At 42.2% G+C, this 14,957-nt stretch overlaps 1 protein-coding gene across 11 annotated transcripts in view; it reads left to right on the forward strand.

Annotated features, from left to right (window-relative positions):
• Positions 1-14,957, forward strand: part of LOC133559231 (sorbin and SH3 domain-containing protein 1) — a 149,905-nt gene that overhangs the window by 109,042 nt on the left and 25,906 nt on the right. For 10 of the 11 annotated variants that reach the window (XM_061910796.1, XM_061910788.1, XM_061910798.1 and 7 more), the window contains 4 exons: positions 1,950-2,128; positions 7,367-8,782; positions 10,571-10,635; positions 13,408-13,578. In XM_061910796.1, coding sequence (XP_061766780.1) covers positions 1,950-2,128; positions 7,367-8,782; positions 10,571-10,635; positions 13,408-13,578 — 1,831 coding nt within the window. The remainder of the gene's footprint in view (positions 1-1,949; positions 2,129-7,366; positions 8,783-10,570; positions 10,636-13,407; positions 13,579-14,957) is intronic. The other variant, XM_061910799.1, reaches the window with a different exon arrangement.

Raw genomic sequence — 14,957 nt, forward strand, 5'->3', positions numbered from 1 at the left:
GCACTAACATGTAAAGCATCCAATGGGATGTACCTTGATTTACAAACTAATTTGGTTCTCGAACAGGGTTCGTAAATAGAAATATTTTTTTACTGAAGGAAATTTCAACATAAGAGACGATCCAAAGTCCACATTTTCAAATAAAGTTTGTACACTTTGAACACAATATAGTGTTTCATAGTACAAACATAACAAAAGGGTGATGGATTGCCTTATTATATACTTCATAACAAAGTCAAAACAACAACAACTAACTGAACTGAACTGTCCTTGTTTTCAACCGCCTTGTCGAGACACACACATACTGTCACTAGCCCTGTGGTGCAGTCACAGTTTGAAAATAAACAAAATTCCTTAACGTTAACAACTAGGTTTATATAATGATTAGGAATAAAACATTTAATCCACTTTACCTTGTTGGTTAAACTTATTTGCATGCAGCTGATAGGGAGGTGGATTGGGGGCAGGAGTCGACAACGCTGTGGATACTTCCTGAATGTTTCAAACCACACATTGCTTGTCTATTGCTTTCTTTGGACTATTGATCGAGCAGCAAAAATAGCACAATGCTATACAAGGGCTAAAAGAAACACTTAAAAAGCACAAAGTAGGAACTAGCACAGTAGCTAACGACAGCACTCCTCTGCTGGCTGAATGAGCACCAGAGATTGATAAGCCCGCCCACAAGGGATGTGCTGCCTGGCACAAAATGGCTGTGCTGCAGGCACACAATTAGTGGATGAAACATTCGTGAATCGAGAAAAGGTTCTTACACCAAAGAATATTTTATTCCGTCTGTAATTCATTAATCGAAAAGTCCGTACGAGGGGTTCGTAAATCCAGATTCCACTGCCATTTAGTACATGCATTGCACAGTTGTGACATTTTCGAATTGTGGTCTGAATTTTTGCAAATTTTAAAGGAGGTTTTTGTTGTTCAAAGGAAACTAGGGGTCATAAAGTGACTTCCTTCAAAGGCTCATATGTTTAGTGCAGGGTGTTTTCTCCTTTGGGGTCTGTTTGAAACTGGAGAAGTTTAAGGAAGTGTCCCGTGAGGCTGGCGTTTGATTGTAAAATGCAAAACATCTGCAGATGATTACACGAATGAATGAATGCGGTACGTGGTTTGGATGTCTGTTAGTCACCTTCAGTGTGTGCAGGGCATTAAGTGGATCCATAAATAGCTAACATCGGTTTTATAGGCTCCAAATAACACACTTAAAAGTAAATTTACCATGTATCCTTGTATCAAAGGAGCGGATCTTCGTCTCTAGATTGGACCACAATCATCTTAAAAAATCATCTTGGATCAAAACATAGCTTCTAAACAGTAATTTAGAGCCAGCTTCAGTCGGGAGTTCACATATTTTTTCCAGCAGCAATGAAAGAGCTTCTTGTTCAGGTAGTGATCAAGCAGGGAAAATAATCTGCGCATGTGTCCGAGCTTGTATAACTCTGACTTGGCAGATGTAAAACCCGGTTTAGAAATAGACCACATTCTCTTTTTAACAGTAGGGGACAGGTTTAGAATATTTGTTTGTTTCCTGTCAGTGACACCAGTACCCTCATGTCAGTTTAATGGCCACGTTTGTCTTGAAATAGAGCCGCAGCATGAGCAGCACGTGAGCGAGAGAATGAACGTGAACGCGGGAGTTGTACAGGTGTAAGGGATGATGCGCCGTGCAGGAATGCTGACAGAATATTTATAGACATCTGTCCAATGCCGATATATATATATGTGCTTGGGAGTGCTTGCTCTTAAAGAAAGTCTGCACTTTCTCAAGTTGCTCTCATTCTTTCGACTCCCACAAGGCCTGGCAATGTACCAAATAAGAACCATATGGACGCCCCGGGCCCAATTAGTGTGCTTCTGTTTGTCGTAAGAATCCATAACAGCGCTCCCCTAAATCAATTAACTTGTTAATTTGCTGTCTGCGTTCCACTCTCTAGCTCCTCCAGCAAGTCTGGACACAGCGAGGTGGAGAAGGACGCAGGATCATCCACAAACGAGCCCGCGGCTCCAGAATGCGACCGCCATGTTTACAAGAGTATTCTGGAAGGCGGCGACATTCCCTTACAAGGTCTGCGAGCCCTAAACAAGCACCATGGCAGCTCATCCCCCTCTAAAGGTACATATGAACATGTGGTTTAAGTGTGTATGGAAGTGCGTGGTCGGTAGGGTTACTCAACATCATGGACGCAGAAGCTATAAAAACACTGATGCTGAACATGTGTTTCCGTTCCGCTGGTGTCCGCACATCTTCCACAGCATTGGCCAATCACCTCACAGCATTCATCTCCCAGTCATGTTTTGATTTATTACCGATGACACGGTTGATCGCAGCACTGGACATCTGCTTTGGAAAACTTAAGGAGGAAGTGAGCTTGTCTTTAAGCTGACCTTGAGACGTTTTTTCCCTTCTTGCTCCAGTCGCTAGGCAGGGTTCGGGGCAGGACTCCAGAGTGTTCCATCGGCAAAGAACAGGGAGGGGATGGATGAAGAGGGATGAGTGATACAAACAAGAGCTGTGCTCTTCACAACCACGCATGGGGAAGGGGTGAGATAAACATGAGGGACACAGGGGGTAGGCTGGAGGAAGTCAGCTGTCAGTGGCTGGAATGTCTGAGCACGTGGACGCAGAGTCAAACACTGTGAGAGGAGATAAAATGAGATGCCAGGAAGAGAAAGAAATGAGCAGGTCAGCCACAGGGACCCTATTTACTCAGCATGTGTAATTACGTTATATTATTATATATGTGTGGCTTTTTTCTTCTACTTTATCAAACATGCTTTATTACCCAATGAAGGGCTACACAACTGGAATCATATCAGCACATTTATTTTAAAATGAAAACAAAAGTCAATTTGAGTTTGTCAGACAAAAATGTATGTAATCTAGTGAGACTAGACAGAGCAGATTAAGAGCTATGTTGAATTGGATTGTACATACTAATTTACATTTTTAAATAATGACATTACTTTGGAGCCCCTGTTTTTGTTCCAAAAATGTCCAATCAAAACCACAGTTTTACCTTTATAAGAAATGCCAATCTAATGAATCTGTTCAAGACACCCAGAATGTTTACGTGCAGAACACAATATGAAATGCATATAAATGATGAATGAACATTTTACACCTTTACCTTTAATGAAGATGCTTGTTGACAGAGACAACGATGAAGAGGGAGGCAGGTTGGCAGGGAAGAACTTTGGCTCGTAACTTTGCTACGAGTTCTTTTTTTACTGCAATGGTGTTTCTCAACTTCTTCAGCAAAGTACTGTCACTTGCTACTGTGCTACTGTCTGTAACAGTTGTATTTCGTAAAAAAAAGCACAAACACTGATTAACGAACGTGCGGGATTCTTTGTAGCTCTCGATTGCACAAATGGACTCATGTGTTACATGCAAATTTAAAGGGGAACATCAAGGTTTTCATTGCAAACCAAAGTGTACTTAAATGGATCGTATGAAAGCAATGTACCACTGTGCATATTACGTTATCAATATGTGTATTGTGACCAAACTCTCATGGACAAATCCTTGGAAGACCTGTCCATATCCACCATACCTCCCGTTTTCTCTAGAAACTTCTGTATGTTGCCCTCTTTCCCAGTGTTCTACCAATACCATAGTTTTACCCTCCGTTAAAAAAAGATATTTTCCGATTTTGCTGGAGCAGCGCAGCTTCCGGTTTCCTGGCAACATTCGGTAAATATTGATGTAACACACATCCTATGGGCTGTAAAAGATCAGGTTTCAAAATATAAACACTCACTGCACTTCATAGAATTGCACTTGGTGTTAGTTGTACTGTATGCCGATGTCGAATGATGCTTTAATGTCCACTTATTTGTTATTTGTAACTCGTTTTCATTGAGGTCCAAATCACAGTTATGCCTGCCCTAATAATGCCCTAAATACATGTTAATAGAAATGTATACGGTTACCTCATGATATTATTAAACAATTGCCTGTGCATTTGAGAATCATTTTTTTGTATTTACAAATTAATGGATTGCCTGTGGGGAGTGCTCAGAGAGTATGGGGTATCGGACTGTCTTGTTGTGGCGGTCCGTTCCCTGTACGATCAGTGCCAGAGCTTGGTCCGCATTGCTGGCAGTAAGTCGAACACATTTCCAGTGAGGGTTGGACTCCGCCAAGGCTGTCCTTTGTCACCGATTCTGTTCATAACTTTTATGGACAGAATTTCTAGGCGCAGTCAAGGCGTTGAGGGGTTCCGGTTTGGTAACCGCAGGATTAGGTCACTGCTTTTTGCAGATGATGTGGTCCTGATGGCTTCATCTGACCGGGATGTTCAGCTCTCGCTGGATCGGTTCGCAGCCGAGTGTGAAGCGACCGGAATGAGAATCAGCACCTCCAAGTCCGAGTCCATGGTTCTCGCCCGGAAAAGGGTGGAGTGCCATCTCCGGGTTGGGGAGGAGACCCTGCCCCAAGTGGAGGAGTTCAAGTACCTAGGAGTCTTGTTCACGAGTGAGGGAAGAGTGGATCGTGAGATCGACAGGCGGATCGGTGCGGCGTCTTCAGTAATGCGGACGTTGTACCGATCCGTTGTGGTGAAGAAGGAGCTGAGCCGGAAGGCAAAGCTCTCAATTCACCAGTCTATCTACGTTCCCATCCTCACCTATGGTCATGAGCTTTGGGTCATGACCGAAAGGATAAGATCACGGGTACAAGCGGCCGAAATGAGTTTCCTCCGCCGTGTGGCGGGGCTCTCCCTTAGAGATAGGGTGAGAAGCTCTGCCATCCGGGAGGAACTCAAAGTAAAGCCGCTGCTCCTTCACATCGAGAGGAGCCAGATGAGGTGGTTTGGGCATCTGGTCAGGATGCCACCCGAACGCCTCCCTAGGGAGGTGTTTAGGGCACGTCCAACCGGTAGGAGGCCACGGGGAAGACCCAGGACACGTTGGGAAGACTATGTCTCCCGGCTGGCCTGGGAACGCCTCGGGATCCCCCGGGAAGAGCCAGACGAAGTGGCTGGGGAGAGCGAAGTCTGGGTTTCCCTGCTTAGGCTGTTTCCCCCGCGACCCGACCTTGGATAAGCGGAAGATGATGGATGGATGGATGGATGGATGGATGGATGGATTGCATTGAAATCCCAAGTCGAGATTTTTTTTTAAGTTTTTATTTTAATTTTAAGAAAATCAATGTTTGGAGTGTAAAATAACAATATTATACTGACATAAAGAATAGCAATGTTGGACACATTCCTGCTTTTTAAAGATTTGTAATTCCATCCTTAGTATATCACACGTGGAGGAATAAATGACGCAAGCCAGCATGAACAATTTCTCAGGCATAACATGCACTTTTGTGTTTTTATTTTATGCTATGTAATGTAAGAATGTTGACAACTTAGGTTGGGTTGGCAGACCATTTTTCCAATTGATGAAACTTTATTTTTCCTTTTTTCTCAGGACATTTCCCCTATTTTAAAATGCATATTGAGAGGTATGTTCATATCCATCTATCAATCACAATTTATTTATATATCCCTTAATCACAAGTGCTCCAAAGGGCTTTACAAGCCACAACAACATCCCCTGATCGAAACACTCATTCGAGCAAGGACAAACTTTTCCAACTGGGAAAAATAAGAAAACTTTTGGAATGTCCCGCAGATATGAAGGCCCCTGTAAGGTGACCGGCTGCAATGGATGCTGAATGGGCACAATTATTGAATTGTTACATTAATAAATAATATGAGAGTACAGTCCATTGGAAAGGTAATAGATGGTCGTAGGTAGATCTTCTTCCATGTAGACAAGTCAACAATACAGAGACGTCACCAGCTGTGCAAAAGTTGTCCACCCCAGGTCATGACTTGGAACAGCTAGCGGTTCTTCCAGACTGGTACCTCTCCAGAAATTTTTAGTGACCCACCTTGTATCCTCTCCATGCAGGAGAGGAAAGGCAGAGCAGAACAGAAAAATGGTTTAAACAGGATCTATCCGAAAGATAAAGTGCAATAATGAATTTATAAGCCTATATAAAACAACGATAACCAGGTCTTTGTTTAGCTTTTTCCAGTCTAGTAATGCTGCAAATATATTTACTGCTCCTGAAAATTGACAAGCATGCTTTTTGATTAGTAGATTATCACATTTCACCATTTAATCTGTCATGTGCTAATAAAACAAAGACATGCTCTATGAATTTTCATGTTTTAAAGTTTTAATTGCAGAAATGATAAAATGCCACATGCCTCAGATACAATAATATTAAGTGGGCATCCCCTGTCTGTTTATGAGTGCACTAGAGTAGACAGATGGTTCCCACATGCTGCAAGAGTGTACCACTACAGTGTTGTGTCATTTCCTGCTTCTATCTGGAGCACGATGGCGATAGTTGAAAAAAGCCAGGAAGTTTTCTGTCATTGTTTACTTGTGCTTTTTATTTCCAAATGTGGTAAATAACAAGCACCTTCATTATTTTATCTCTATCCCTAAAGCTGGGTGTGTATGAAATAGTTCTAACATAAGCACAATTTTAAATATGTTGTCAATGTTGTGCATAGGGATAAATATGAATAAATGTAGTACTTTTACAGGCACGACTAAAGTTTGGTGCAAGTGTTGATTAAAATAAAATCAAACATTGGCATATTTGATAGCTTGGTTGCACATGACGTCACCAAGTTTGGTGATGGAAACTACAACTAAGCTGCAAGTTACAAACAAAACAGCTGGTGTGAAATGAGTACAATACTTACTCTTACAATTGTTTAGGATGCAACAAAAGACTAAACTCATCTTCATGACAAAGTCTACTACTTGACTAGGCAACACACCGTATTTTATACAATAGTGCCATCTAATGTATATTGGAATTGGAACAGCATACGAAGTCTACGATATAGTACTTGCAAATGAGATGCAGAAATGGACAGCACAGTTGTCATTATCAACTCACTGTTAAAGCAAATACCGAAAATCCTTACCATTGAGTTCCCAGGTAACGGGAGTTGGTACCGCATCGATTCAAAGGTGAAAGGTACTTATCCCTAGTTGTGCATTGATACTGTAGTCAGAGTTCAGATTCCTTTGTGACCTCCAACATTACATAACATTTCACGCATACTGCTTCTAACACTTTATGTTCCATGATTTTAGTGCTGCTTGCACAAACACTGGTTATTTAAATTCTATCAGCATTTAACAAAACATATTTTTTCATGTTGTTACTCTCAGCAGTCATTTATAACCTACATTACATCCAGTTTCCTGTAATTTAATCAAATTCTTTCCTCTAGAAATGTAACTTAGTCTGTTTAGCGTGTTTGTGTGTGATCCTGTGACCATTGTAATCTAATATGTTGTTTATTCTGTTGTCCTGCATGCTTGCCAGTGGATTATAAAGGTGGGAATGGCTGTATAGATCCACCCTGCTCCTCTATAAATAGTCAATCTGTTCTTGCCAGTAACGCAATAGCTAACCACTGTAAGAATAAGAAGCCTCTTTCTGCTGCCAAAGCCTGCATACCCCAAATCTTGCCCTCTAAATTCAAGCCCAAATTACTGCCGCCTGGTGGTGATATCCAGGAAAGCAGGACACTGCCTGTGAGGCACCCAAAGGCGCACAGCTTCGAGGATTTGTACACAAGTACGTGTGATCGTGACAGACCTGAAGAAGAGGAGAGATATCTGCAAGGCCAATATTCAGACCGCTGTGCTGATGGCCTCGGGGACGTTTCCCCTGCGATTAACAGGAGCACATCAGAGTTTTCCAGCTTGTACAAGAACATGCATCAGATTCAGCGGACCAGCTCAGTGGGCTCCAGCCCCCAAGGCAGCGCCCGCAGCCTCACCTCTCTCTTTGAAGGAGCGAAGGCTGATGGGGGTGAAAAGTCACAGGCCAGCATTCCATGGGTCGCCGTGTCGTCACGGGTCGCTGAGTTTGAAATGATCATTCAACGGTCCAGTTTGACACCGAGTCGCTCGTCCTCACTGCCCACTCTGAACGCCAGCCACAGCCCGCAACACTGCACCCCCCTTTACGTGCCCACTGCAGTGTCAGCTGAGAGCATTTTGGTGATCAACACCGCACAGACAAATGTCTGTGCTTCCATGGAGACAGGTGGCAAGGAACCAGATGAGGAGACCTTGTTACCAGACAGTAAGACCATGGAGCAGGCAGCCTTCCCCTCAGAGGATGAAGGCCATGTTAGGGTTGAGTCGGCTTCTTCCACTGACCCTGAAGTTGAACAGATCTTCAAACAGAGTTGTCTTGAGTACAGGCACTCTGCTGTCATTGGAACAAAGAGTCCTTCCGCCTTGCCTCCAAAGTCCTTCCCTTTACACCACCACCATCACTTGCACCACCTGAACCACCACCACTTCCCCCTTAAACCCACCAAATGTAAAGGCTCCTGCCCAGCTTCCTACACCCGCTTCACCACCATTCTCAGACATGAGAGGCAGCAGGCCACAGCACAGCAAGAGAAACCAGCAGCACCACCAGAGAAGAAGACCATGCTGCCTGGAAACCTCCTACTAATGGGCCCTGCCCCCTTCAGGTTGCGTAAGAGCCCACACTCCCAGCAGCCTCGGAGGACGCTGTCAGCCACTAAGGTGCAAACAGGCAACCAGAGGCCCCCGAGCTCTTTTCCTGAGCTCAGACCTCTCATACCTCAGCGTCTGTCCTCCCTGGAGGTCCTGGAGAGGCTGAGTAACGGGGAGGGAGACAACTCTGAGCAGCTGAGTAACGGACAGGGCTTGGACGCCAACGGGAACCTTCTGCAGCCGCTGGCAGCTCACCACAGAGGTGGCTATCTCCATTCCATCACCACTGTCACCCTCTTCTCTTCTTCTGTGGTCACCCATTCAGCTCGACTCTTTATCTTCACCTTGTCCTCTGTTTCAAAGCACCACCATCCATCTATAGTCTGTCTAGTGTTTTTACAAAGTGACGTTTTGAGTGCCGTGTTTGAAGCCCCTCCATTCCTATGTGCATCAGCATGGTTCCATCCAAGTACTGCAGTACTGTCGGAGGTTCAGTTAGCGTTTGGTTATATAATGTACCATTATGTCCTTGGTGAAATCAGATTTGAATTTTATGCAAAAGTGCCAAAGCCTTCATTAGCTTTACAAAGAGCATTGGATGTACTTCATACTTAACCTGATTCTTTTGCAATTTTATAAATGTTGTATTCTGTGCAAAAGGTTAGGACACCCAGGGTGCAGGGCTCCACTTTGACACATTTTGTACTTTCAGTCTAATGTAGGTCAATTTATGCTAAGATATCTAATCAAAACAGTTTTACAATGCCAAAGGCCAATTAAAAAGTAACAAGGGGGAAAAATGGCTCCTTTGGATACTCCTACCCCATGAAATTTGTGGTGCCCCCTATGGGTTGTGCTCAAAATGCTTTGAAATACATGATACCATACACAGATAGTCAAGGTCTTAATGGACCATTAGTTGCTAAATCCGACATTGGCCCCAACAAAACCATGTTTTGGTTGATGGAGATGCGTAATAAATTATGTTTGGTTGATTGCGATGCATAATAAATCATGTGGCTATTCGACCCGACAAAGTAAAGTTACTCTGGGTGTTTTGTAGACTCCATTAACATTTCAAGTCAGTCAGACTAATGGGGTTAAATTTTGGAATTTAATAACAGCGCTGCCATGTGGTGTATTTGTTTAAATAATAATAATAGCAGATTAAACCCAATGATGATAATAATGTTCTCATGCTCTCGTGTTTGATGACAAAAAAGTGTTTTATTCTATTCTATAAAGTAGTGTACACTGTTGTACATACAATATATTATAATGCAAACATTGTATTACAGATGTACAGTCTGTATTCTGTTTTTATCGTACTACATACAATACATCAGGCTTTATTGCAGGGCCAGTCCTCCCCGCAATCTGTTGGGGGCCTCCTCTTACGTAAATTAGCCCATGTACACAGCGATAGTGCTGGGCTGGTAAAGAGCAGTACAGGGATCTTTAAAAAGTACATTTGTGAACAGTTTCTTTCTCATGAATTTTTTTCACTACAAAACATACACCAAATTACATACAACTATTTTTAAGCCTTTTGTGTTAATTTTAAGATAGAAATGCCTCAGTGCAAAGAAAACCCCTTATGTTATACGTTATATTGGTCGACTGTTACGTTTCATCAGAATAATAATAATGGTGGTGTAATTATGACTTTACAAAGTAAGTAACCGTCGCAGCAAAGCAAATTAGGTCACAAGCTTTCTTATGTTCTTGTTACAAAGACCAATGGAGGCTGTTTGATCAACAATCCAGACATAGAAAGGCATTGCAGGATGCATCATATTTTATTTTTCTCTTTCTTTTTTATCATTCTTTGTTCATTCCTTTGTGCATGCTGGATTAAGTTTGGCTTGTGTGTGGTTTGCTTTTGTTGTCATAGAGATGCTGTTTGAAAGTTTGTTACGATTACTCATTGGATTCAGGGATTTGACCTCGATATCATAATCATTTTATATAAATGATCCACTTCTATTGTGTTTGTTTCTAAGGAGCAAACATCTCACTGTGTCATTCCCTTTCTCTTTCTGTTGGTCAGACTTATCCCCAGCACACGGAGAGAGCCAGGATGAAGTGCTAAGGAGGCGTCATGGCGACAAAGAGGTGATTATATTATTAACTGTGTATCTCACTGACAATATGTACAGAGTACATGAATAGATAAATGGGTTAGTTTGTTTCAAAAATGGATGTAATCATGGATGTTATATTTCCAATACTGTGTGACACAGTGGTGGGCCATGCATTTCCGACTTCAATGATTACCTCTCAAAATACCATAATTGATGTCACCACATGACCATTGCTGGAGAATTACTATACAGAAACACATTTCCGCACTACTGGGCATTGAATCTGTTGCGATCCGCTACTCGGATATTTTCATTTTCTTGTTTATTGTTCCTTTTCTGTATCACATTTTGTAGTTCGACCTCCTTAGTTTCTGTTTAGTCTGTCACCATGGTTTCATATTGTTTTCACCTGCTACTCACGGTCCCTGCACACCTGTTTTTCTAATCACCTCCCTTATTTAAGCTCGCCCCTTTTTGTTGTTCATTCTGGGATCCTAATTTGCCTTCGAGGAACAGTGACGACTGACTTCTACTCGTATGTATATTCTCGCTAGCTTTCACGCTACGCCTTTGTTGTTTTATTCTACCTCTCACGCTAATGAGTTGTTTTCCCTTTTGTGTGCCTTTGTGCCAAGTCTAGTTTGTCTGTTTGTTATTCCTAGCTTCTATGCTAGCGCCCTTGGTTTGTTTTTCTGCTTAGCTCCAGTGTTTTTTGTTCTTAGCTCCTTTTGTTAGTTAAATACATTTCATTATATCTTACCTTTGCTGTGTTCATACCTACCCATCCTCGGGTGAACAAACACGGCATCGCTATGCCGCCCAGTCGTTACAGAATCAACACCAACAGTGTTAATAACGGGTTATTTTTCTGATGCATTTAAAAATCAATTAACCTGCACCAGCAATTAAAACAAATCTTATGGGATACTGTCAAAATTAAAATAGCAAAGAACATATTAAACGTGAAATCATATATAAACTCACAATCTGTGGAAACAATACAAGCTTCCGGGGTTGGCTGACATGGTCTCACAAGATGTAGTTTCTCTTTAAATATCTCTCTTGAAAATGGCCTTGCAAATATATGTGTTGTCTTGTCTAATCATAAAAGATGCAGAGAAGGCGTGTCTGCTGACTTCTTAAAGTTTACTCCACAAGGTGCTAATCACAAACATCCCGCTGCTGACTAAACGTGATTACTGCGCATGCTCTGCACTACTGTGGCATGCTGGGTAATGGAGTTCTTATTTTACCTGGCTCATAACATCACTATATATCTGCCTTAGGCCATCTAAAAGGCCTTACTGACAACAACTCGTGATCTGATTGGCTATTGCAACTGTCTATCACCTGTATGTCCCCATTCACTTACAAAGCATAGACGCCAGCATTGTTGATTCTGAAGGCTTTAGGCCAGGGGTCTCAAACTCTATTTACCTGGGGGCCAATGGATGCAGAAACTGGGTGAGGCTGGGCCGCAAGAAAAAATTTCTTAAAAAATTTAACATGCAGTTTTTAATGAATTCGCTTTCTATGAATGGCTTTCCCGCCCTAGCATTGCTAGGGCAGGAAAGCCAACCCTTACGATTTTTCCGGGAGACTCCTGAATTTCAGTGCACCTCCCGACAATCTACCGGTGCAACCATTTTCCCGAATTTGTCCCAATTTTCTCCCAGCCGACATTATTAAGAGCTGCCGTGACTGCACTGCCTTTAACGTCCTCTACAACAGTGCTTTTTCACCTTTTTTCAGTCATTTCTTGGTGGTCTTTCTTTAACTATTTGGAAAAAAAAGATATAAAAATAACAAAAAAACTTGTAGGAAAATAAAAAAGTAATTAAATTATAAATAAAGATTTCTGCACATAGAAGTAACCGACGCAAGTAGGGAGGGTGGGAGCGTGGGGGGGTGGTGGTAGTGTGGGTGTGTGTATTGTAGCCCGTAAGAGTCAGGGCTGCATGGGATTCTGGGTATTTGTCTGTTGAGTTTATGTTGTAATACGGTGCGGATGTTCTCCTGAAATGTGTTTGTTATTCTTGTTTTGTGTGGGTTCACAGTCTGGCACATATTTGTAACCGTGTTAAAGTTTTTTTTACGGCCACCCTCAGTGTGACTTGTGTAGCTGTTGACCAAATATGTCTTGCAACGTCACACATGTGTACTGCTCAGCCAAATGTAACAATCAAATAGGCTTGCACGCTGTCTGTACAGAATTCAGAGGGCGTTCAGAACAGTGCCATTGCAGCACCCTCTGAGTATTGTCGATTGGGTAAAAATCGGCAGGAAGTACCAGAGAATAGATATCCTGATATTAAGAGGACTCCCGTGAAAATTGGGAACGTTGGGAAGTATGACGCTGTCAAGTACCGTTCATATTAAACTTGCGGGCCGCACATTAATTAAATTTTCATATCAAAGTGCGGCCCGCAAAATAACGTCTCGCGGGCCCCAATTGGCCCGCGGGCCGCATGTTGGAGACCACTGCTTTAGGTAGATTTGATACAGCATGGCAACATAAGCAAACTGATTTCTGATTGGATAAAAACTCTATAAACATAAAAATCGACAGTGCTGGAAGGAGCATAATATGGCATGAAGAGAATATAAATACTATTAGATATTTAGGGAAAGCAAATAAAAAAAATACTTTTATCTTTAATTATGATCATGATTTCTGGTTGCCGGTATTTTAAACCAGCAGAGAAGGCCTTGCTGGCCCTGGCGGCACACCACTGGTGCGACATGAATAAAATAGAAGAATGAGTGCTTATCTGGAAGTAATAACAGTCATTTTCCACGGCAGAAAATGTTGGAGGAGCAGCGGCGGCTGAAGCGGGAACAGGAAGAGGCTGACATAGCGTCGAGGCGACACACTGGCATCGTTCCAACACACCACCAGTTCATCACCAACGAGCGCTTTGGAGACCTGCTCAACATCACAGATAACACAGAGAAACGGAAATCTGGCATTGAGGTACAAATACAGGCAATGTTTTCTCCTCTCGTACAGTAAGGAGAAAGAAGACAGCAGATGCTTTGTCAATTTGTGCATGAGTCAGCCTGGGTTGGGAATGGAGGGCGGGGGCCCCAGGGTGATGTTCTTGTCAGCAGGAGTTTTGCAAAGCCTTATGGCTTTTCCTTCAGGTTACAAATTTGAAGTGGGAGAAGCTGATGACAGAATGTTGCTATTTCCAGCAGTGAACACTGCACATACTTTACACTCGCCACACTTCAGTAATTGTATTTCTGTCAAGTACCTGGAGACTCAAAGCCAATACAAGAGATGCTTTTACAAACGTAATAGCACTCAGATTGGATTGATACTTACATGGCCTGAACTGGCAATGTTTTTTGTGTTTATAAAACTCTTGATAAGATCTGCTAAGCTTGTGCGCAAAGAAGTGTGTCTCAGAGGGGAACTGCACCTGTTTTGAAAATTGTGCCCATCATTCACAATCCCTTTGTAATACAAGAACACATACTATATTGCCAAAAGTATTTGGCCACCTGCATTGACTCGCATATGAACTTGAAATGCCATCCCATTCCTTTTTTATTTTTTTTTATTTTTTTTTGTCCTGTCCAGCTTCTCAGGCAAATCATATAGTTGATGTAGATGCCCATATCGGCTGTTCAGATTTACTTTAGAAAAGAGAAGTGTAGGATACTTCTCTTATTGCCTTATTTGAATTTGACTTTATTACCGTATTTCCTTGAATAGCCGCTGGGCATGTAATATGCGCCTGCCTTGAATTACTGTCGGGTCAAACTCGCTCCCCATATTAATAAGCGCATGCCTACTTTTACCGTCGGGTCAAATTCGTGACGTCACGAGAGACACTTCCCGTCTTCTTTTTCTAAATGGCAGAGGAGATTTATTTTGCTTTTACTATGTGTAAACCAGGGGTCTTGTTCCACAGCCATACAGATCACACTAATGGTTGTGATATAAAACAACTTTAACACTCTTAATAATATGCGCCACACTCTGTGAACCCACACCAAACACAATTCTGGAGAACATTGGCTCTGTAACACATTGTAAACGCAACATAAGAATTACCCATAATGCTGTGCATCCATGACTCTTGGCTATATTATACACCCACTGGCAACAACTCCCTGTCTATGAAACGTTGATGGAGAACATTGGATGTTTTTTTTACAGCGCTTTATATGCCGAATAGAGCAAATCCCATTACTGCCATTGTTAACTAACTTTTGCAAGCGTTTATTTAAAAGTCAGAATGCATGAAAAATAAAAACATGTGTGCTTGTCTCACATATGGATCGTAAATCACTGACAAAATGTTTTAAAAGTGAGCAAAATAGAGATCACAATCCATGTTCCTT

Source organism: Nerophis ophidion, linkage group LG09, assembly GCF_033978795.1.
Source record: "Nerophis ophidion isolate RoL-2023_Sa linkage group LG09, RoL_Noph_v1.0, whole genome shotgun sequence".
In the NCBI taxonomy this organism is placed as follows: Eukaryota; Metazoa; Chordata; class Actinopteri; order Syngnathiformes; family Syngnathidae; genus Nerophis; species Nerophis ophidion.